General features: G+C 40.6%; 1 protein-coding gene and 1 long non-coding RNA gene across 7 annotated transcripts in view; one reads left to right on the top strand and one right to left on the bottom strand.

Moving 5' to 3' along the window:
- The window catches only part of LOC105490231 (myotubularin related protein 6), a 112676-nt gene that overhangs the window by 84451 nt on the left and 4691 nt on the right, over positions 1-23534 (bottom strand). For 4 of the 6 annotated variants that reach the window (XM_071081523.1, XM_071081525.1, XM_071081522.1 and 1 more), the window contains exon 2: positions 1553-1669. In XM_071081523.1, the coding sequence (XP_070937624.1) occupies positions 1553-1669 (117 nt within the window). Of the gene's footprint in view, positions 1-1552; positions 1670-13122; positions 13392-23534 lie in introns of those variants that run through there. The other 2 variants (XM_011755651.3, XM_011755653.3) reach the window with 1 other exon arrangement.
- LOC112428085 (uncharacterized) lies at positions 13443-23318 on the top strand. The gene is made up of 3 exons (XR_003019970.2): positions 13443-13576; positions 16889-17022; positions 22907-23318. It is a non-coding gene; the product is annotated as an uncharacterized lncRNA (long non-coding RNA).

Here is a 23534-nt window from a genome sequence, read left to right as displayed (position 1 = left end):
GAATACAGTACCCAAGAGGTAGTTTTTCAACCCTTGTTCCTCTACTTCCCTCCCTCTCACCTCTATTAGTCTATTAATGTCTATTGTTCCCATCTTTATGCTGCTCATATGTACCCAATGTTAAGTTTCCACTTGTAAGTGAGAACATGCAGTATATGGTTTTTTGTTTGTGTTAATTCACTTAGAATAATGGCTTCCACCTGCATCCATGTTGCTGTAAAGGCCGATTTTGTTCTCTTTTTAAGGGGGCATAGTATTCTGTGGTGTATATGCACCACATTTTCTTTATCCAGTCCACTGCTAATGGACACCTAGGTTGATTCCGTATCTTTGCTGAACAGTGCTGCAACAAACATGCAAATGCCCGTGTCTTTTTGGTTGGATGATTTATTTTCCTTTGAGTATATATCCAGTAACAGGATTGCTGGGTTGAATGGTAATTCTATGTGTAGCCCAAAACTCTTATAAAATCAATAAAAGACAACCCAATAAAAAAAGAAAAGGAAACTCTTTCCTTTTTCTTTATCTGCAAAGGGTAAATTCTTTGTAATCAGTTCATCAACATTACAATTGGACATCTACTAGATACGCACAAAATTTTAAATGGACAATATCAATGTTGTTGAAGATTTACAACACTGTGTAATACACTACTGAGAATAAATTGGAACAACTATTTTGAAGAGGTGACATACTTAGTAAGATTATATATGCACTTATTCAAGACCCCATAATTTTACTCCCAGGCAAATATCCCAGAGAAACTCTGGCAAATATACAGAAAGAAACATATATGTCTCATATAAATACACAAAATGTTGTTTACATGTATATGCATACTGCAACATTTATACTGGCAAAAAAAAAAAAAAAAATACCATAATTAAAATTTGTATAAAAACACTGGGGAATATACCAAACAATCCATTTGATCTGTTAACATGTACATAGTTTTTAGATTTTTAAAAATTAAAAGGAACAATAGGTATTTTATTTTTATTTTTATTTTTTTTGAGACAGAGTCTCATACTGTTGCCCAGGCTGGAGTGCAATGGCACAATCTTGGCTCACTGCAACCTCCGCCTCTCGAGTTCAAGCAATTCTCCTGCCTCACAATCCTGAGTAGCTGGGATTACAGGCACCCACCACCACGCCCTGCTAATTTTTTGTATTTTTAGTAGAGATGGGGTTTCACTATGTTGGTCAGGCTGGTCTTGAACTCTTGACCTCGTGATTCACCCACCTCAGCCTCCCAAAGTGCTGGGATTACAGGCATGAGCCACCGTGTCCAGCCTAGGAACAATAAGTATTTCAAAATTATTTATGGAGATAAGAGTGTGGTATTTTATAGAATTCCATGTTACACATTCCATAACTGATTTATTAGAAGGGAGGGCAGGAGTGATCTAGAGACCAAAAAATATTTTGGTTGAGATAGGTAACTAATGATTAAAAATTGTGTTATATATTGTGTTATACACATTCAAAATAAAACATGACAGACCAAGTTTATTATTATTATGACAAACAGTACAGCTGCGGTGCTCCTTACCCAGGTTTCTTTTTGATGAGAGTCTATAAATAATAGATGTGTAGCCGTAAGATAGAGTGTTCCTGTTAATGACTTGTTGCTGGTACTGAATCGGTCAAGTAATTTTACTTGTTCTACCTAAAAGAAAAAAGATATTATTTTTCATTTCAAAAGTGGTATAAATTATTTTTCTGTTAGCCCAGGACTTACATGCACCATTCTCAATTTTTTCTTCGTTTTGTCTAAAATCATAAGAGCTTATTTAATACTTACTGTTAAATTCCATGTATCTTTTTGGGGAATGTATAACGCACAAATAACATACAGATTATTTACAGTTACAAATGTAACCAATAGAGAACCACATTGTAGAAAACAGTAACACTTATATTGAGGGTAGCAAGAAAGAGGGGTGCAGTACAAATAAGCAAAAACATTTTTCATATCCAAGAGTCAACATTTTTATCTAAAGTTGGAAAATCAAAATATAAATATATTATTATCTAGAGTTTTAGAGTAAACTACCATAAAAATTAAATCAGGAAACATTTAAATGGTTGCCAACTCCAACTAGTCTCTATATTCTCCTCACTATCCCACACCAGGGCAATGATTGTTTTTTGTCCACCTCTGGGCTTTTATTCACACCGTTCTCTGCTTCTAAAATCGTCTCTTCTGCTTAGCTAAGTGGCAAGTATTCTTCAAGACTCACTAACATCCTGCCTCCTAACATTAATCCTCATTAGAGAATTCGTTCATTACTTACATCTTGGCTTCGTATTCCTCTGTAGCTCTGAATTCCCTGGCACAGATTATGTCCTATGCTGCTTTGGCCTCCTCTAGTGCCTGAGCTGGTAAGGCACATAATATGTCTTTATGAATACTAGTAGACAGACACACACACACGCACACAAACACACACACACGATGTTGCTGCTGGAGTGGAGAGTGGGACTAGGGCTACCCAGGAATGTGCAGGAGAGTACTGCTGGGCATCTTTGTGTTATTCATCCTTATGAAAAAAAGTAAAATAACCACTACCAACCTAAAAAATGTTAATTTGGGCCAGGCACGGTGGCTCACGCCTATAATTCCAGCACTTTGGGAGGCCAATGCGGGCGGATCACCTAAGGTTAGGAGTTCAAGACCAGCCTGGCCAACATGATGAAACCTCTACTAAAAATACAAAAAGCAGCTGGGCATGGTGGCACACACCTGTAATCCCAGCTACTTGAGAGGCTGAGGCAGGAGAATTGCTTGAATCTGGAAGATGGAGGTCGCAGTGAGCCAAGATTGTGCCACTGCACTCCGGCCTGGGCGACAGAGTGAGATTCCATCTCAAAAAAACAAGCAAAAAAAAGTTAATTTATGTGTACCAGCAGGTTGTAGACAGTTTTTTAAATTGTTTATATCTTCAAAATCATCTAGATAGCTAACCACTAGCTCATTAATTCTACAATTTTCTCCCATATATTAATATATTTCATCACCACCAGGCGCAGTGGCTCACACCTGTAATCCCAGCACTTTGGGAGGCCAAGGCGGGTGGATCACGAAGTCAGGAATTCAAGACCAGCCTGCCCAACATGGTGAAACCCCATCTCATTAAAAATGCAAAAAATTAGCTGGGCATAGTGGCGGGTGCCTATAATCCCAGCTACTCGGGAGGCTGAGGCAGGAGAATCGCTTGAACCTGGGAGGCAGAGGTTGTGGTGAGCCAAGATTGCACCATTGCACTCCTGCCTGGGCAACAAGAGCAAAACTCTGTCTCAGAAAAGAAGAGGAAAGGAGAGGAGGGGAGGGGAGGGCAGGAGAGGAGAGAGGAAGGTTTTCTACTTATAAACCTGAATAAAGATTTCTCTTAGAGGTCAACATTTATTTCATTGTTTAGGACCATTTCTTCCTTAAATAAAAATCTAGCTTCAGTTTACCACACACTGCGAATCCAAACTTAAAACACCTTTTAAGACAAATGGGATCAACTACTGTTTACTCCTCTTCATTGTGCGTGACTTGGCTGGAAAGGGCACTGTGGCCAACCAGCACTGAGCAATTACTGCAATATAGATCTCACCTATCTTTCTGGGTGGAGACACAGAGCCAAACCATATCATTTCCTAAGCTATTAAAACAAAGTGTTTAAGGCTCTAACAAGAAGACAACTGATGAATATACATGGAAATAAAGGTTACCATAAAGTATCAACACTACTCAAGCAAATAATCTGTGTCCACATCATTCAGTAGAGTTTCAAATAGCTTCTCAGAAAAAATTTAAAAGTCTACTGGCAAGTAGTTTAAAAGTGGGGAGGGGCTGGTTTTATTACTATTTAATTCAATAGGAAGTTGGCTTTAAAAAGAAATCCACGTGAAATTTTAAATTTGTGGATTTTTTGAAGATCATAAATATTCCTGGTTGTGCTCCAATTATAAATCTCACGTTGTAACTTCTCTATGAGGCATAAGTATCTACAAAGCTTCTATACATGGAAAACAATCACACCACTTTTCATTTGGATTTTATTCCTCTTCTGTCCATCCCCTGTCCACTATTACTCTTCCTCAGGGGTCCATTCTCTATAGGAAACTTACCTACTGTCATTATGTAAGCCTATACGTTAATGACTCCCAGAATTGTACGTCCAGCTCCCCTCTCTCCTGAGTTCATACTGTCTGCTACACAGATAGTATTTCCTGACATACTAGTGAGGTCTCATTATATGCCTATTGCTGTGACAAGTGCTTACCATACATTATTTCTTTTAATTTTGACAACTCCTATATAGTATGTACCAGTACTGTCCCCACAGAAACTGGGACTTGGTGAGGTTGGTTAGTCATCTCAAAGTCACACAGCGAGAAGCAGCTAGTGGTATAGCTTAGTCATAAACCTATGTGATCTGATTCCCAAGCCAAAACACCTTCCTACTATGCTATACTGTCTCCACTAGATGTGTCGGAGCCATGTTATACATACTGAAAGCAAAACTGATTTCACCCTCACCCCTCACAAATAGGTTTCTAATTCTGTATTTTGGATGTGAGTTAATGTTAATCCTCCATCCTTATCAAGTCACCCACACTGGAAATCCGTGAATCATCCTATGACTTCTCAATCCCCAACATTCCATCAATCACCAATTCCTATGATTTTTATCACCTAAATATTTTTTAAATCTGCCCCTTCCACCACTATTAAAGCAATTCCTAAATTATAATGAAAGCCTCTGTTCATGTATCTGTCTTTTCCACTAAAGACTAACATAGCCCAGGGCAAAGACTGTCTTTCATTTACGCACGAATATCTCCTAACAGCTAGTGGTGTCTGACACAATAAATGTTTGTTGAACTGAGATGAACGGCCACAGAAAAATTATTTTCCTCAGGTGAAAACCAGAAGGTGTGCCCAATTTACCAGTGATCCCTTTTGTTGAAATCATTTGATTTATTAAATAAGATTCTTCTTTATCCCATTATACTTTTCCTCATCTATCTTTTCCCTACACAGTGGGTGAACAGTAGGTATTCATTCATTAATTCTTGAATAAACCAGCATGTGGAACTTGAGTCAATTAAACCTCTTTCCTTTATAAATTACCCAGTCTTGGGTTGTTCTTTACAGCAGTGTGAAAATGGACTAATACATGTACTCTATCTTTGTCTGCCTAATAAATATAAGCAATAAAGTGCTCTAGTAAATATTTGCAAAACTACTGTAGTTAGTAATCTGGTCAAGTAGGTAGAGTCCTGACAGTCCTCTATGTCAAGCTACTGTTCAGTTAAGTTGAAATGGAGAAAGAAAGAAGGATGCATATGGAGTTTAAAAAGCAAATTCCATATTTAAAGGTGCTCCATAGTTGGAAAAAACTACTGTAAGTGATGAAAGCAAAGATCAGCAAAATGTTATTCACTAATGGGAATACAGAAAATACAAAATTCTCAACATAGGAAATACAACATTTATGTCTCAATAGCAGAGGCATAACATTTTATCTGATTAAAAAAAAACGTTAAGGTACAAAATCTGTACTGTAGATTAAAAAAGGTACAGAGGTTTTTAAGTACAGTAGTCCTTTAGGAAATATAGCTTATAAGATCTTTCCAGTGTCAATGTGGAGAAAATGCTGGATTGATTAAGGGCAACCAGGTAAGAAGCTAATGAAGCCATCTAGGTGACTGGTTCATATTAGGGCCTGGAGTAAGCTGTGATAGAGAGGAAGTCCCTCTTGAGATAATAACAAAACTGATAAGGGAAGGAAGAGAGGAGGAAAAACAGAGGTTCCTTAAGGGTTTTAAGCTTGTCACACTGGTTGCCATTCACTAAGATAAAGTAGTATAGAGAAGAAAACGTCCGAAAGAAAGGATATCTTTAATAAAATAAACTGAGGACTATCTTAGCATATGCCAACTTACATTCAAATCTATATAACAGAAAATCATTACATACAACTGCTTCAATAGGGTAATCTCTATATGAAAGTGACAGATAGTGAAAGTAATCTGAAATCATTCCAAAACATTTATTTAGTATTTACACTAAAGTTCTCAAGAAAATAAGAGAATTTCTGAGAAAATACACTGATTATTTTGCTCTTTGTGGCAAATCCCACCCCTCACCTCTAAGGTGAGACTGAGTCTCGCTCTATTGCCCAGGCTGGAGTGCAGTGGCACCATCTTGGCTCACTGCAACCTCCAAAGAAAATCAAGTATTTTTCTTTACTAAAATCATTGGCATACAAATTTCAAACCACAGACTTAGTCAACTTCTAAAAACCAACTGCTTCTTTATATTTCCCCTTTTCACCAAGGAACTAAAAGTATTTTACAGATGTTGCTACAGATTTTCCCAGTCTGTTCTCAGAAATGTGTTAAGTCAGATGTTAGGAAGCAACTATAACTCTTTCAGGTCACTATCACTGTGAGGTACTACAGAAACTGTTAGGATCCTTAAATTATAGGTATCACCACAGCCAAATAGAAAATGGAAAAAAAGAAAAAAGCCTTTGGGAAAAAAAAGAACAAATGAAGAATAAAAATGGGGCAAAGAGAAAGGAATTGGAAGATGTCACTTCGGTGAGGAATGGTAAATGCGAACACACATTACTTTAAGGACTATTTAGTTGAATCGTTGCCAACTATGGGCCTACACTAAAAGGTACCCTAATGGTCTATGCAGAAAGTTCAAATTTCAGCCAATTATGAAGTCAGGACTGGAAAACACAGAGAACCCCACACATACGGATTCACATTCAGAAAATGTTGGGGCCACCACAGGTGTAGTGGCTCATGCTTATAATCCCAACACTTTGGGAGGCCAAGGCAGGAGGACTGCTTGAGACCAGGAGTCTGAGAACCAGCCTGGGCAACACTGTGACACCCTCATCTCTACAGGAAAAAAAATTGTTTTTTAATTAGCCAGGCATGGTGGCATGTGCCTGTAGACCCAGCTACTTGGGAGGTAGAGGCAGGAGGATCGTTTGAGCCCAGGAGGTAGAGGCAGGAGGATCGTTTGAGCCCAGGAGGTAGAGTTATGATCATACCACTGCACTCCAGCCTAGGTGACAGAGCAAGATCCTATTGGAAAAGAAAGGAGAAAGACAGGAGAAAGGACAAAGAAGAAAGGAGAAAGGAAAGGGGAAAGAAAAAAAAGAGGAAAGGAAAAGAAAAGGAAAAGGAAGGAAAGGAAGAGAAAAGAAAAGAAAGAAGAAAAGGTTGGAAATGAAAAACACAGGGAGTCACACAAACAGAATCACATTCAGAAAATTCAGACACCTCTTTACCCCTCAGGAAGAAGTGGCCTCTGGGACAGGAAGGGACCAATGGCCTTCAATCAGACTTCTGTGACCAACAGTTGTACTTATTCTACAACTACAACAATAGACACGGTGGTTACTGAAGCAGAAAGTGCACCATCACTGCTCCTCTGGCTTGTTGCACTCCTTCCCTATAGCCAGGCACTCATCTGGGACTCTCAGAATCATTCCACACTGACATCCTGCCAAGAATTAGCTTTCAAAAACGGAGCACTTCAAGTTGTGTGCAGGAAGTGGAGAGCAGAGATTATGTTTTTTGTTCGTGTATCCCAATTTCCAGAACAGTGTCTGGCTGCATAAATTAGGAAATGAAACAGTCACAGACCTCAAGAGGGGAGAGAGTAACCTCAGATCGTAAATCCAGTGGGCACTTTTCAGTTTTATCTTACTTTGCTTATTCCATCAATGGCTTCCTATCTCACTCAAAAAAAAAGCAAAGATTTTACAGTGGCCTTCAAGACTACAGTAACTTGCCCCTGTCCCCCAGCTTTAATCTTCCACTATGCTCTTCTTCACTCACCCTGCTCTAGCTGTCTTGCTTGTTCTTAGCAACCAGGCATGCCCTCAAAGGGTTTTTGCCCCCGTTGTTCCCTTTGTTGAGACTCTCCCCCGCATCCCCCATGTGGGGATGGCTTACGCCCTCACCAGTTTCAGGTCTGTACTCAGGAGTCACCTTCTCTGTAAGTGCTTCCCTAACCACTCGATTTACAGCGGTCCTCCCTTAAACCTCCTCCTCAACCCTCATACTCTCCAGAGCCCTGGCTTGCTTTATTTTTATCCATAGCATTTACCACCATCTAACACACTATACATTGAACTTAATTTTGTTTATTGTTATCTCTTCTCCAAATAGATAAGTTATAAAGGCAGGAGTTTTTGTCGGAACTTACAACAGTGCCTGGCCCAAGGAGGAAGCAGCCAGAGGATGGAGCAGAGAAGGAAATTAGAACAGGGAAGACTGTCCCCTTCCCATCTGTGCTTCACCTCTTCCAAATTCATCTGTCTTCTCCTCCTCTGCTTGCCTGCCCCCTACCCCATTTTTTTTTTTTTTTTTCTTTTTGAGACAGAGCATTGCTCTGTTGCCCAGACTGGAGTGCAGTGGCATGATCTCGGTTCACTGCAACCTCCATCTCCCGGGTTCAAGTGATTCTCATGCTTCAGCCACCCAAGTAGCTGGGATCACAGGCATCCGCCACCATGCCCCGCTAATTTTTTGTATTTTTAGTAAGACAGGGTTTCACCACGTTGGCCAGGCTGGTCTCAAACTCCTGACCTCAAGTGATCCTCCTGCCTTCACCTCCCAAAATGCTAGGATTACAGGCATGAACCACCATGCCCAGCCTGCTTGCCTTTTTAAGTGTTTAGACTATTCTCTACAGAGTCTCAACATATTCTTGCATAAACTCATCCAAAATAGAAATTTCAATGATTTACCTAAACACAACTCCCTCCCAAATCTACTCTTGAAGCCAGACTTTTTCCCTCACACTAGATCCTCACAATCAGCTAGCTACTAGAAAAAGTCTGACCACCCAAGCTTCTATTCATCCCCTCCTCTCTATTCTTACTCACACTGCCCCAACTGACTAATCAAATCTCTTGATTAGATCATTATTCTGTGAGGCAAGAGAGTGTGGTTAAGAGAATAGGCTTGCTATCAGAAAGACCTAAATTCAAGTTCCCACCTCCACCTCTTCTTTGGCAGAGCTAATTGTGCGAGCCAGGACAAGTTATTTTATTTATTCTCTCAGGGTTTCAGTTTCCTCACCTGTAAAATGGGATAGTACTAGTGAAAATCAAAACAGCACTTTACTTGGAAAAAAGCCTTCAGGTGCTCCTCAAAACCTACTGGCTCTTATTTCAAAGACAATTTTAATACTATCAGTTTCTCCTTATTCTTATTTTTATATCTCCTTCCTTCTTTCAGAGGGAAGATATATTTGTACACATACATGGATGATATCACATTCTAATGACAAAAAGAGGGAGCAAGCTAAAGAACAAGTTAGGCATTAACTTTTGTAATAACTCAATTTGGGCCTTAGTAGCACCAGATTTTTATGAGACATTCCATTTGATTACAAACTCTAGCAGTCAGTCTTTCATTTATAGCTTAAAAAAAGTTCTTCCATTCCATTCAGTAAAGTTCCATTCATAGATAAGACAATATCATTTGACATCAATATAAGATGTCAGCCAAAGTACTGGCACAGAAAGGAGAAAGACTGCATGAAGAACTGTCTCTGCATATTTCTCATTGTTTCTTGGCAGGACTATGTCATTATGGCAAAATCAGAGCTCAAAGCGATAGGCAGTAGCTACATGATTCGTAAGTGAAGCTTGGAAATGCTCTTTCAGAAATCCAGATTCAGGGACTTGACATCTTTGATGCTATACAGTTAGTAAACCAAATGTGACCAAAACAGAATGATATATATGTTCATTAGTATTCAGCTAAAATACTTAATCTGATAAAATTCTGATTAGCAAGCAACAGTAATCCTAAATATTATTTAAAAACAATACCACATAAATATTATTTATGGCAAAAACAGGTTTGGGGGGAAAGCTCTTAGAATTATTATCAGCATTTATTTCTGAATTAATACTAATGCACATTTAACAATTAGATTAAAACTAGAGAGGCACTGGAAAAAGCATACATAGTCTTTGGAGTTAAACACACCTTACTTTAAATACTAATTCTATCTCTCATGAGCTAATTGAGCAGGTTTCTTAAATTCCTAAGCCTATTTCCTCCTCACCTATAAATGCAGATAATACTACCCAACTGACAGCGTTATTTAAGAGATCAGTGATGATACTGTATAAATTAACATATTTATGCAATTGTATATATTATAAAGTAATAATATTGTATAATTGGCTATACTGACATATAGTTGCTCAACAAATGGTAATTATTACTTTTCAAATACAGCTGATTGAACAACATAAATCACTAAATAGTCATAAAGGACACTCTACAGTCAATTTTGATCCTAATGACTAAACTACATAAAGGTCAAAACAGCTAATCTAAAACAATCCACTTTTGGTTTCTAAATACTTACACTTATTTTTGCAGCAAAACTAACTAAATCCAGATGAAGGCTATGCATAATGGAAACAAAAGGTTGGCTATGTTCAAACCAATCTTTTAAGAATAAGTTATTTTCCCAATACATTAATAATTTAAGAAAATGTTACAGTCCCCACAACAATTAACAGAACGTACCCTGAGGTCCACCTCCATCTTGCTGTGATACACCCAGTGTCAATAGAGCGTCTGGCACATACTAGGTACCTAGCAAATATTTACTTGCCGTCTATGTACACTCACTTAATATTACTTCAGAGTAGTGATCCAATACTAGAAAAACAACCCAAAGTAATAAAAGAGCATATTTGAAAAGTAGTTGTAATAGAAAATCATCAGAAATTTCTTAGTCTCTAAAAACGCCTTATTAAACCACCAGCATGGGACCACTGTGTAAAGATAAGTCAAAATCAGAACATTACTTGAAGAAAAGTTCATCCATTGATAAAGAGGAATATCAGACAAAATGAAAGTCAACGGTGACAACTTTCAAAGAGCTAATAAGAGGGGCTACAACTCTACAAATAAAAACAAAGATATATATTCATAATACATTGAAGGAGGAAAGATTTAAAATAACCAAGAGATCCTCAATATTTTCCAAGTCTGTTCACTCTTATCCACCTAAGAATAGGATTTGCTCTAGTTGATCAGATTCAGTTTACTTTTATTGATTTTTTTCTTCTTTTTTTTCCGCCCCCACTATGTCACCCAGGCTGGAGTGCAATGGCGCGATCTTGGCTCACTGCAACCTCCACGTCCTGGGCTCAAGCCATCCTCCCATCTCAGCCTCCCGAGTAGCTGGGGACTACAGGTACACACTACCCGACACGGCTTTTTTTTTTTTTTTTTCCTTTTGAGACTGAGTCTCGCTCTATTGCCCAGGCTGGAGTGCAGTGGCGCCATCTTGGCTCACTGCAACCTCCACCTCCCGGGTTGAAGCAATTCTCCTGCCTCAGCCTGAGTAGCTGGGATTCCAGGCGCCTGCCACCACGCCCGGTTAATTTTTGTATTTTTAGTAGAGATGGGGTTTTGCCAGGTTGGACAGGCTGGTCTCGAACTCCTGACTTCAAGTGATCTGCCCACCTCGGCCTCCCAAAGTGCTGGGATTACAGGCGTGAGCCACCGTGCCCAGCCAATTTTTTTGTTTGTTTGTTTTTGTAGAAACTAGGTTTCACTATGTTGTCCAGGCTGGTCTCGGATTCCTAGGCTCAAGCGATCTGCCCGCCACGGCCTCCCAAAGTGTTGGGATTACCGGCGTAAGCCACCGTGCCCAGCCTTTTACTGGTTTTCGATTGTGTGCTATGCACCGTAGAAAGCACATGAAAAACAGAGGAGGTTCGAACTGATGCAGAAGTCAGTCACGTGCACTTAGCTACTATATAATACGTATCTGGAACCAATACAAGAACCTGATCCAATGTCTACTCTAGTCCTCTTTTCCATCTGTGCACCTTCTACTAGTTTGGTTATAGACTTAAGCACCCTTCTATTTTCAAAATTTAAGTACCAACAACTTGAATTCTCAAGTTATTTTATCTTTCTTCTCTTAAAAAAAACGTTTTAAGGGGTTAGTTTTCAGCATCTTCAATTTTGTTAGATACGGTATGCACAACGTTAAAGACAAACTCTAATAAAAATTCATGTGTACCTTTAAAAGGTTTGTGAAACATTTAAAAAAATTGTAAAAACACAAATTCTTCTTGGAATAATGAAGATAACGAACATCTGCTGGTTCCCTAAATGAGCCGTAACTTTAAGATGGCCAGCAACTAACAGGGCTTCAGCTTTGCCAAAACGTGGAGAGGCTGCCTTGCAGTGGGCTCGCAGTGATTTTAGAATGTAACTCTTCCCGTCTCGATTTATGTTTTTCTCCCTCCCAAATTTAAACTTAAATGTCGTTGGAAACGTAATTTGGTAATATTCTGATGTCATTTCCTTTCGTTTTTAAATGTGTAATGAAATAAAAATATTTGTTCGTTCTCAAAGTTCTTCCACACACAAAAATTAAGCGTGGAGTGTAATAAGATTAATCGAGTAAAGCTGCATCCCGCCTTTTAAAATATGGAATAACATTCTCCCCTTCTCCAGAACTCCTGTTAAACTGACTACTGACACTTAGGACAATGCCTGAAGTTTGAAGCACCTACACGGAAACACCGGATCCGAAAAGACTGGAGACCGAGACAGCAAAGGGAGGTGGCGCGGAGAGCTGATCTCGGCTCCTCCAAAACTCGTATTGTGCATCTGCGACACGGGACAAAGAAATGTGAGCAAGGACAAGCTTACACAGCATCATAATGTTAATTTGAAGACCGATTTTCCGGTAGATGAGGCAACGAAAGGCCGAAAGACCCCAAAGTTAAAGGAGCCTCAATTTTGCCCGAGAAAACGTAGAGCTAGGAGGGCGGGGGAAGTTTTCCCGGACTTATCCCTACGCACCCCGAGATGTTGCAGGAGGGACCCCTGCTCCTGTAGGTACAGGGGGCCTCTGCACCCCGCTGGGCCCAAGCTGACCCTGCCCTCCAAGACCAGGCCTGGCCAGACCCTCCCGCCCCGGGCCGGGTCTCCGCCGCGCCGGCCCCCAGCCCCGGTCAGGCCAGCCGAGCCTTCGTCTCCTCCTGCCTCAGCCGGGTCAGACCAGGGCCCCTGAAGACTGGTTGTCCCGCGCTCGACTACCTTGGTCGTCCGGATATGCTCCATCGCGAGGAGACGTCAGCCAGCAGCCGGCCTCACGGGCGTACCATGGGGCTAGAGAAACAGGGCGGTGACAGCCACAGAGAGCTAGCGGGAACTCCCTCCGCCGGCCAGCGACGCGGGTCCGTCAGCCGGCCCCGGTAGCGTCAACCGCGCAGGCGCAGCCGGCGAGCGCCGTCTCCTAGAAACACTTCCCCAAACCTCGCGGCCTCCCGGGGAACAAGGGGCTGGCGGACGGGCAGAGAGTCTGCGGACCGAGAGCGGCTTGCTGGTTCGTCCCGGACCGCGGCGGATCCCACAGCGCCCCCTGCTGGAGGAGGCCGATGCTGCTCACCACCCCTCCCGAGGCCGTCTTTGTCGTCCCGCAGAGCCCACGCGGGGCGGTCGGGGAGGAAGACTGCGCGAGAATGGATCCCCAGTAAAGGGCGCTTGTGGGGTGAGGGCAAGACTGGAGGATGTTCTGGGGTCCGTCGCCATACCAATGGACACCACCAAATTTAGTTTGAGCTGCAGTTCTACTCATAAGAATGTATTCTAAGGAAATAATTAGATTTGGAGTTATTATTCTAAGGAAATAACCAAATAACGAAACCAGCCTTATTTGAAACAAATCTCCAATACTACGGATTCCTTATGTAAAGTATGATGATTAGCTAGTCCTCAATCTGGTCTGCTGTCAGAGTCCCGCCTGCTACCTCAATTCCATACGATGTCAGCACCAGCCTCCATTAAAACTCACCCTGCAGAGGGATATCACGTAACGAAAATGCGAATGCTGCATTACCGAGGGAAGAAAAAAACTGGCTATAGAACAATAGGTTCGATGTAACTGTGTTCTGTAATTTTTATTTATGTAAACAAAAAGTTTACATTTCTAGAGGAGGGTTATTTTTGTTAGAATGCGTCTAATGTGGTACTTCTCAGCCTGGAGTGAGTGTTCTCCCCAGGGGACATTGGGCAAGCTCTGGAGATATTTTTGGTTGTCTCAAATGGGGGTGGGGGGTGGCGGTGGGGGGCAACTGGTGGGTGGAGGCCAAGTCGCAAGTCAGCTGCTGAACACCCTACTAGGCACCAGACCAACCCCCCAACAACAAGGAATTAATTATCCGGCTCAGAGACGACAACAGTGCAGAGGTTGAAAAAACCTGCTCTATGCCAGGTGCGGTGGTTCAGGCCTGTAATCCCAGCACTTTGGGAGGCTGAGGCGGGCGGATCCATTGAAGTCAGGAGTTCGAGTTCGAGAAACCCTGCTCTACGTTTCCTAAGTATTCTGTACTAAGCGAATTAGGGTTTGTAATCTTCAGCTTTCTTACTGCGATTGGTGTTAGAAAAGCCTAACATCTACATTTTCTTTTATAATTAAAATTTTTGTTTCACTTATTTGTTTCATTTTGTTCAAGTTGTCTTGGCTTGTTTTGTTTTGAGTGCCTACTATGTTTCAGACAGATTGCCAACACAATGGAGATGGTTATTAAACACAACAGCCTTTGTGGTGGAGTTGCTGACTCCTTTAAGGTAAATATGTAAGAAGAGTTACATTAAACCACCTAGAAACCAACCTTAGTACAGTATCACATCCACCCCCTCCCCCCCAAAAAACCCCACAAAATCTGTTCAGAAAAAATATATATATACGAATATATATGGAGAGAAAGATAAAAATAATGTAGGTCTTTACTGAGGATTGCTTTTTGAGAAAACAGAAAGAGGTGAATTGTATAGCACACAGCAAGACTTTCTTAATAAAACCTCTTTATATCATTTTCCTCCCAATTTATATCTTCCTCCTTCCCCATTCCCCTACAGATCATCCTCCCTCTTCTCATCTCCTCACTTCTTGTGTCCTCTCTTTACCAATTCTCACAGAGAGGCCATCACAATGATGTCAGGTGACCAAATGTACTGAGTGCTTTGCAGGTATTCGGAGGAAAATGCTATTGCTTTCCTTATTTTAGAGATGAGACAAGTGAGACACAATGAAGTAAAGTAACTTGCCCCATATCACATAGCAGATAAAGCCAAGATCCATGTTATAAAGCCAGACAGGCTGACTTCAAAGTCTGTGTTCTTGACAACTGTTTTACATTGATTGGCTTCTCAAAATCCATATTAAAGTTCTATTTATGTTAATATGATAGTCTAGAAAATTACCTAGCTTTACAGAAATAAAGTAAAATAACAGACAAAATATTAAATGACATTCTTTGACTCTTGAGTTGACTACTCTTGCACTAGATAGAATATTCCTTATGGTTAAATCTGACAATCACTCAGTTCCATTATTTTTCCTCAAGACGTCTCTTTAGAGGTCTCCAGATGCTTCTAGGAGCCTCTTCTCCTTTTGCTCCAGTTTGTACTTGTGTTCGCTGAGCTTACTGAATGAGTATTATCCTGGGACTGTCCTCACCATGGGCCTGAGAAATGTGTTGGTTACTTGCGCTGAATTTTTAGATCCTGTGGTTTATCTTTCTTGATTTACTTACTTGCATTGTTTTATTTTGATGTAGTATATTCTGTATTAACTTCCTGAGAAAGGGTGAATGCAGCATAAATCCTTGATGGGAAGTTTGACTGGGTCTAGAATTCTGTAATTTTAATTAGGATTTTGAAAGCTCCCAGAGACGTATCCTAACTTTCAATGCAGTTCAGAAATCCGATGGTGTTCCGATTTCCCTTTAGGTATCGCTTCTACTTTCTCAGGATGCTTTTTGGGTCTCTTTATCGCCAATGGTCTAAAATGTCAACAATAAACCTTAGCTTTCTTGTTTATTTTTCTGCCTAATGTTTTGAGCTCTGTAATCTGAAAACATAAGTCCTTCGATTCTGGGACATTTTCTTGTATTATTTCTGTAATAATTACTGTTTCATTCTTTTTCCTTCTTCCTTTTTCTTTCTTCCCTTTTTTAATTTTTTTATTCTTCTCACCTGTCTTCTCTCCTGCATCTTTCTTCTTTCCTATTTCCCTCTTGTCCTTTCTCCTTTCTTTTTATTTTGTTTTATTTTTATTTATTTATTTTGAGACAGGGTCTTACTGTGTCACTGAGGTTGGAGTGCAGTGGCACAATCTCGGCTCACTACAGCCTCGACCTCTCAGGTTCAAGCAATCCTCCCACTTCAGCCTCCTGAGTAACTGGAACTACAGGTGGGCACCACCAAGCCTGGCTAATTTTTGTATTTTTTGGGTTTTTTCCATGTTGCCCAGGCTGGTCTCAAACTCCTGGGCTCAAGTGATCTGCCTGCCTCAGCCTCCCAAAGTGCTGGAATTACAGGTATGAGCCACTGTGCCCAGCCCCTCTCTTTTTTCAGTAGAAATTCCTCATCTGACTCCCTAATTTTACTATCCTTTCACTCCTATTTTTTAAGTATTTGCCTTTCTAATCTACTCTCTAGGAAATTCTTACAACTTAATACTCCAATGTTTCTAATATTTTTAATTGCCGCAATTATATAGATATGTATATTTGTGTGTGTATATACATATGGTGTATATACATATACACAGATATACATATGTGTGTATATACACATATACACACATATACATGTACATACATATATAATTGTAGACAAACCTTGTGCTCAGATCTTGGATTCTTTTCCTTTTTCTTTTTTGTCTACTGAGCACAAGGTTTGCCTTCCAAAGTGCTGGGATTACAGGCATGAGCCACTGTGCCTGGCTTATATTTTTATTTTCTGTTTTCACTTTAAATAGACTTTATTTTTATTTATTTATTTGTTTGTTTTTTAGAGATGAGGTCTCGCTATATTGCCCAGGCTGTAATGCAGTGGTGGCTCATAGGCGTGATTGTAGTGCACTCCAGCCTCAAACTCCTGGGCTCAAGCTACCTCCTGCCTCAGCCTCCTGAGTAGCTGGGAATACAGGTAGGCTGTACCACAAGATATTCCAGGCTCACCTTGCATCTTTCCCACCCCAGCCCTAGAATCATCCATTTCTCCAAGGAGCTCTGGTTCCTTTTATTGGAAAATGATATGAGAATCCAAGATCTGTTCTGAACCCAGGATGACCTAACTGGAAAAAAAAAAAAAAAGAATCCAAAATCTGAGCACAAGGTTTGTCTACTAGAATGTTATTGTTTCTAAGTGAAGAGATCTTTTTGGTTACATACATTTTCCTATTTTTCTGTTTTTCAGTTTGTTCATTTATTTGTTTTCTAGCCTTCTGCTCTGATACATGTAAGATCTCATCTCTCCTAGGTGAATAATAGTTTTTATTTATTTATATATTTCTTGTAATTTTTGCTTCCTGAACTCTATTGCTGTTAGGTTCTCTCTCTGCTATTTTGGCCTCTGACTTTGATGTCAGAAGCAATCCTCCAATATCTGATCATCTTTAATGGTCCTTTCCAGCAATAAAATGTTGATTGGAAACTTACCCTTTATAGGAGAACTTGCCTATTGGCAAGCTTCACTACTGAATGATGGAGCAGGGATTTGGTACTTTTGTTGGAGGTCCTGCATCATTATTTGAAGACCCTGTGCATGTGAAGGGCACAGGGAGCTCTGGGAACAGGTGTCCTGTTAGCAGCAGTAGCTAAGTGGAAGCCCCAGTCAGGTACCATATATAGGATCCAGATGATACAGGCCATCTGCTTCTCTGTCACCAGTTCTCCCCTTGGTGATTACTGCAAGGAACAAAAGGACCCATTTCCCCACAATACAAGGGGTGGGACATGAAGAAACAGTGGAAAGAGAAGAGGTTCATTCACTAATACTTGTTTTATTGTTAGTAATACTTATAAAGCACATGATCCAGTCTCAGAGAATTTCAATATGCACCTGTGTTCCTACTTTCCTATCCTTCCCTTAAAAAATGTTGACATTCAGGCCGGGCGCGGTGGCTCAAGCCTGTAATCCCAGCACTTTGGGAGGCTGAGACGGGCAGATCACGAGGTCAGGAGATCGAGACCATCCTGGCTAACACAGTGAAACCCCGTCTCTACTAAAAAATACAAAAAAACTAGCCGGGCGAGGTGGCGGGCGCCTGTAGTCCCAGCTACTCGGGAGGCTGAGGCAGGAGAATGGCGTAGACCCGGGAGCTTGCAGTGAGCCGAGATCGCGCCACTGCACTCCAGCCTGGGCGACAGAGCGAGACTCCGTCTCCAAAAAAAAAAAAAAAAAAATGTTGACATTCAATAACATTCATCAGATTAAGCATTTTCTGCTGTCTGATCTCATCAGTCACGCCAATAGAGCACTTAATACAGTTACAATTCAATTGAGTAGTCCGCTGCAACTTACAAACTAATCTGAAGGAAGACAATCAAGAAGAGATCTGTTTTCAAGGTTAGACTGGTGAATATCAAAATACCAGTGTAATCACTGACCACAAGAAAGCAGATGGGAATGAAGGTCAACATGTTCTCTTCCTGTAAAGCTTTGGGGGAGGTCACATTGCAGTTGAGAAGATGGCTTGAATTCAGAGCAGGGGAAACTAGCTGGATGATAGGAGAGGCTGTTGCCATTCAGCAAAGATCTTGATGCATCAGTCAACCCTATCAGGATGTACCAACCACAAGAAAAGGCAGGAGTGGCTCTGGGCCAGGCAAGCCTCTGGAGGCAGTCCTGAAGGTTCATTATTTGAGGGAAATATTAGATTTCCCTGAACGAGGCCTCATTGTTGAACAATCCTCCTTCTAAGGGCCCTATTCTTTCTTGAGATATGCCATTCCATCTGCTAGGTTCCTATCAAGATGTGGTATAGAAGCTATGCTGTCTTTTTAACAAGACATATCTGTAACTTAATTTTGTTTTAATGTGTATATTTATAATTCCCTTTATCATCCAACTTCTAGGAGACATCAGGTTTTTTTCTTACATGTGCCTACAAAAACAACTTAAAATATTGACATGACTAATAATTGATGATTTTAATAAAATATCATTTTCTTAATTTACTTTGCATTTAAAGATGGAGTATTTTTGCACAAAAAGTTAAAAGTTAAAAATTCACAAAAAGCATCAAAGAAACTATTATTATGGTTTGAAATAATGAGGAATCAGATTTTTTTTTTTTTGAGACAGAGTCTCACTCTGTTGCCCAGGCTGGAGTGCAGTGGCGCCATCCCAGCTCACTGTAAGCTCTGCCCCGGGGTTCAAGCCTCAGCCTCCTGAGTAGCTGGGACTACAGGTATGCGTTACCACGCCTAACTAATTTTTGTATCTTTTAGTGAAGACGGGGTTTCGCCATGTTGGCCGGGCTGGTTTCGTACACCTGTACTCAAGTGATCTGCCCACCGCGGCCTCCCAAAGTGCTGGGATTACAGGCATGAGCCACCATGTAATCAGAGTCTTCTACATTTGTTTCTCTGTAATGTTTAATCTTTATTTTTACACTACTAAAAAAATAAATAAATAAAATAAAAAATGCCCCATAAAAGGCACAAGAGATATTTGATATTTTGATTATTATGTAAGAAAATATTTTACATTTAAAAATAAAATATTGATACTCTTTAGGGGGTTGGCTTAAACAACAGAAATTTATTGTCTTGCAATTTTTTTTTAAATTTTTTACTTTAAGTTATGGGATACATGAGCAGAATGTGCAGGTTTGTTACATAGGTATTAATATGGCATGGTGGTTTGCTGTACCTATCAACCCATCATCTAGGTTTTTGGTGTTTTTTTTTTTTTGAGATGGAGTCTCACTCTGTCGCCCAGGCTGGAATGCAGTGGCACGATGATCTTGGCTCACTGCAAGCTCCACCTCCCGGATTCAAGTGATTCTCCTGCCTCAGCCTCCTCAGCAGCTGGCACTACAGGCGCGCGCCACCACACCCGGCTAATTTTTTGTATTTTTAGTAGAGACGGGGTTTCGCCACGTTAGCCAGGATAGTCTCAATCTCCTGACCTCGTGATCCGCCTGCCTCAGCCTCCCAAAGTGCTGGGATTACAGGCGTGAGCCACCGCGCCTGGCCCATCTAGATTTCAAGCCCTGCATGCATTAGGTATTTGTCCTAATGCTCTCCCTCCCGTTTCCCCCTAACCCCTGACAAGCCCCAGTGTGTGATATTCCCCTCCCTGTGTCCATGTGTTCTCATTGTTCAACTTCCACTTATGAGTGAGAACATGCGTGTTTGGTTTGCTGTTCCAGTGTGTGTTAGTTGAGAATGATGGCTTCCAGCTTCATTCATGTACCTGCAAAGGACATGAACTCATTCTTTTTTATGGCTGCATAGTATTCCATGGTGTATATGTGCCACGTTTTCTTTATCCAGTCTATCATTGATGGGCATTTGGGTTGGTTCCAAGTCTTTGCTATTGCAAATAGTGGATGCTTTTATAATTACGTTTACTGTTTACCAGCGATTTGGATATTATAAAAGCAATCACAGTTCCTAATCTTGGAGCTTCTTAAGTAAGTGTAAATCATTAAAAGAGCAAGAATATTTCACTTGATTTCGTTTCTTGGCTTTTATTTCTAGCAGTTTTATGGAAGAAGGTGAAGTCTATGATTAGAATTCTCTGTGAAGTCAAAGATATCTGAATTCAGATCTCATTTCTGCCACTTACTAGCTGTGAATTTAGTCAAATCATTTAACGTCTCTAACGCTTGATGTCCTTATCTGTATAAATAATAGTACTTATCATTATGTTCTTCATCGAGTTATTTGTACAGGTTAATGAAATAATGAACAGAAGTACTTAGCATAGTAGCCGGCCTCGATAAGTGCTCAATAGCTGGATATAGCAGCATATGCCTGTAGTCCCAGCTAGTCAGGAGGCTGAGGCAGGAGCAATCAGAGCTCACTCAGCTCACTTGAGCCCAGGAGTTCGAGGCTGCAGTGAGCTATGATTGCACTATTGTACTCCAGCCTAGGTGACAGAGGAAGACCCCCATCTCTAAAAATAATCGTAGTAAATAAACACTCAATAAATAATAGTTATATGTACATGTTAAGCAGAATAAGTCCTAGAGTTCCCAGAAATATCTAGATACCTGTCGATCCTCATTCTAGTTCTTCACCATGGAGTTCAGAAATGTACTTGGGTCAGGCTGTGTTCATTTGGGGAGACTGATCTTGTCTCAGGATGAAATTTGTCTGAATGCACTGTATATTGTATTCAAGTGATCACATTATGTATTCTGTATCTCTGCAATTGAGTAGGTACACCTGGCCCAAAGAAGTACACATGTCCAGGTTATCCTCATGCTGGATTGGAGGAAGACAATACTAGTATTATGTTTCCATAGGTTGGTGTGATCCTCACTCTTTCAGGATCTGGGGGTTCAGAGACTTGCTCCTCATTCTGTCTTTAAAAAGGTTACTAGCCTTTATTTTTTCTAAGTGTCCTTCTCTCTAAATCCTTTAGATAAGTAAATCTTGATGATTTGGCCAAGTGGCATCTGTGTCTGGGTTTTTGCACTTGCTGTTGACACAGTGCAAATACTGCCGATACAGTGGTTAGTCATGCTGTATTCTACATGACCACTTTATTGAACACTGGGTTCTGTGGGGTGCGAGCAGACAGTATCTTTCTTTTGCTCCACCACTACCCTTCAAGCCTGCTTTGTTGGCTGTCTCTTCACCTCTCCTCAACAGGAGCTTGAGCTGATCCTGGAGAAGTACCTGTTTCTCTTGTATTTTAGAATAATCTGATGTATATTCATCAAAATGTATCCAGTTCAAAGCTTCTCCTTTTCCCTATACCACCCAGGTTTGATGACAGTGGGATGGAGGTGGGACGGGGTAGGAGAATCTGTTTTGACTGTCTTGGCCCACTTCCTTCCTGCTTGCTTTTTAGCTGCTGTTTTGGCTCCCCGAGCATCAGGTCTTACTTGATAAAACCTTTTATAATCTGGCATCACTGATTTGTGTGCAGCAGATGCCTGAATGCCTCTTCTTTCTCCCCTGGGCAACTTGGTCAATTACTTAACCCTTCATCTAACCTCTGGGGCTTGCAGAACGCCTCAATTCCCTGAAGTAGGTGCAGCTCTCTCTACTTCATTTCTTATAAGCTGGCTCTTGGTTTCTGATATACACAAGGCTTGGCTACTCCCATTTTTTCTAGAAACTTGTCTGTGTCTGTACAATAACTCCGTGTTCTCACACCTCCACCACATATGCACACACTTGTGCTTGAACTACCTTGAGAGAGTTCCTATTCTTTGCAATAAAAGAGGTCTAATTAGATTATGGGAAAACTGCTCAGAGCAACGGGAATTGGGCAGGCTTAGGGAACTTTTATCCATGAGATGGAAAAGACATGAATGTACTCCTGCTTCGTGGAGGTGGACATCTCTCTAGTGACAGAATATGTGTATCCATCAAGCACAATGACTTGTTTCCATGAAAGGTGAGAGCAATAAATGCAGATATATTGTTCCTCTTTGGCTCCCATTTTTTTGAGACTACATGTTGACCACTGCCTTTCTGTTGGCATGTTTCAAGGCAATTAGATAATAGGTCACTGGTGGCATTTTTATTGTTATATTCCAGTCCTATATATACTATTGACCTTTGCCAATCTTGGATATTTCCTAGTTTTCCTCAGTAACACATGTAAAATTCATCTTTTGGGGTGAACGCCTACTAAAAAGGTACACTGCATTTAGTTATGAATAATACAGATTCAGCTCTAACGGACTAAATAACATAGAAATGGACTTTTCTGTCATGTAAAAGAAATCTGAAGGTAGGTAGTATAGGGTTGGCATGCTGTTTCTACAGTGTACCATCAGGGACCTAAGCTCATGCTATTTTTTTGTGATACCCTCGTTTGCATATGACTTCCGTTCTTAAAGTCACTCATGGACCAAGATGGCTATTGGAGATCCAGCCATTGTGTCTAAGTTCCAGGCAGCAGGAAGAAAGGAGAAGAAAGTAGAAACAGATGTATGCCAGCTATCTGTCCCCAAGAAAATGAGTGATCCTGGAAGTCTCATCTCATGTTTCCCACCCACCTCTACCTGTAAAGGAAGATGGAGACGTACAGTTGTTTATCTGGTTAGTTTGGCACTTTGGAGAAAACTGAGGTTTTAAGGGAGAAGGAAGGAAATAATAAATATTGGTGGCCAGAAGATAGCTTCCATCGTTTATCTTATGTTGACATTGCTTAGTTTCTCTTCCCGGTCTTCCTTATCCACTACAGTTGTCAAGTCATAAAAGCAACTTTTTCAGGTCCCATCTCTGCCAATAGGAAGGGTGTATCTCAAAATAAATGACTATCGTTTGAATTAAATACATTTAGCTTTATAGATAACTCCTTACATTTATTTTTCTCATTTCTTGGGTGATGAGTGAAAAAAATAGTCAGGAAATAGACCATTACTGTTCTGACCTGTGATTGGGAACTTTTGTTTTAGCTTTAAGCTTTTCACCCTTAACTTTTTAGTTTGAAAATTTCAAACCTACAGAAAGGTTGTAAAATTA

The sequence above is a fragment of the Macaca nemestrina genome, chromosome 16 (assembly GCF_043159975.1).
Source record: "Macaca nemestrina isolate mMacNem1 chromosome 16, mMacNem.hap1, whole genome shotgun sequence".
Lineage (NCBI taxonomy): Eukaryota > Metazoa > Chordata > Mammalia > Primates > Cercopithecidae > Macaca > Macaca nemestrina.
Note: the sequence above shows the minus strand (reverse complement) of the source record. Positions and strands in the feature narration are given on the sequence as shown.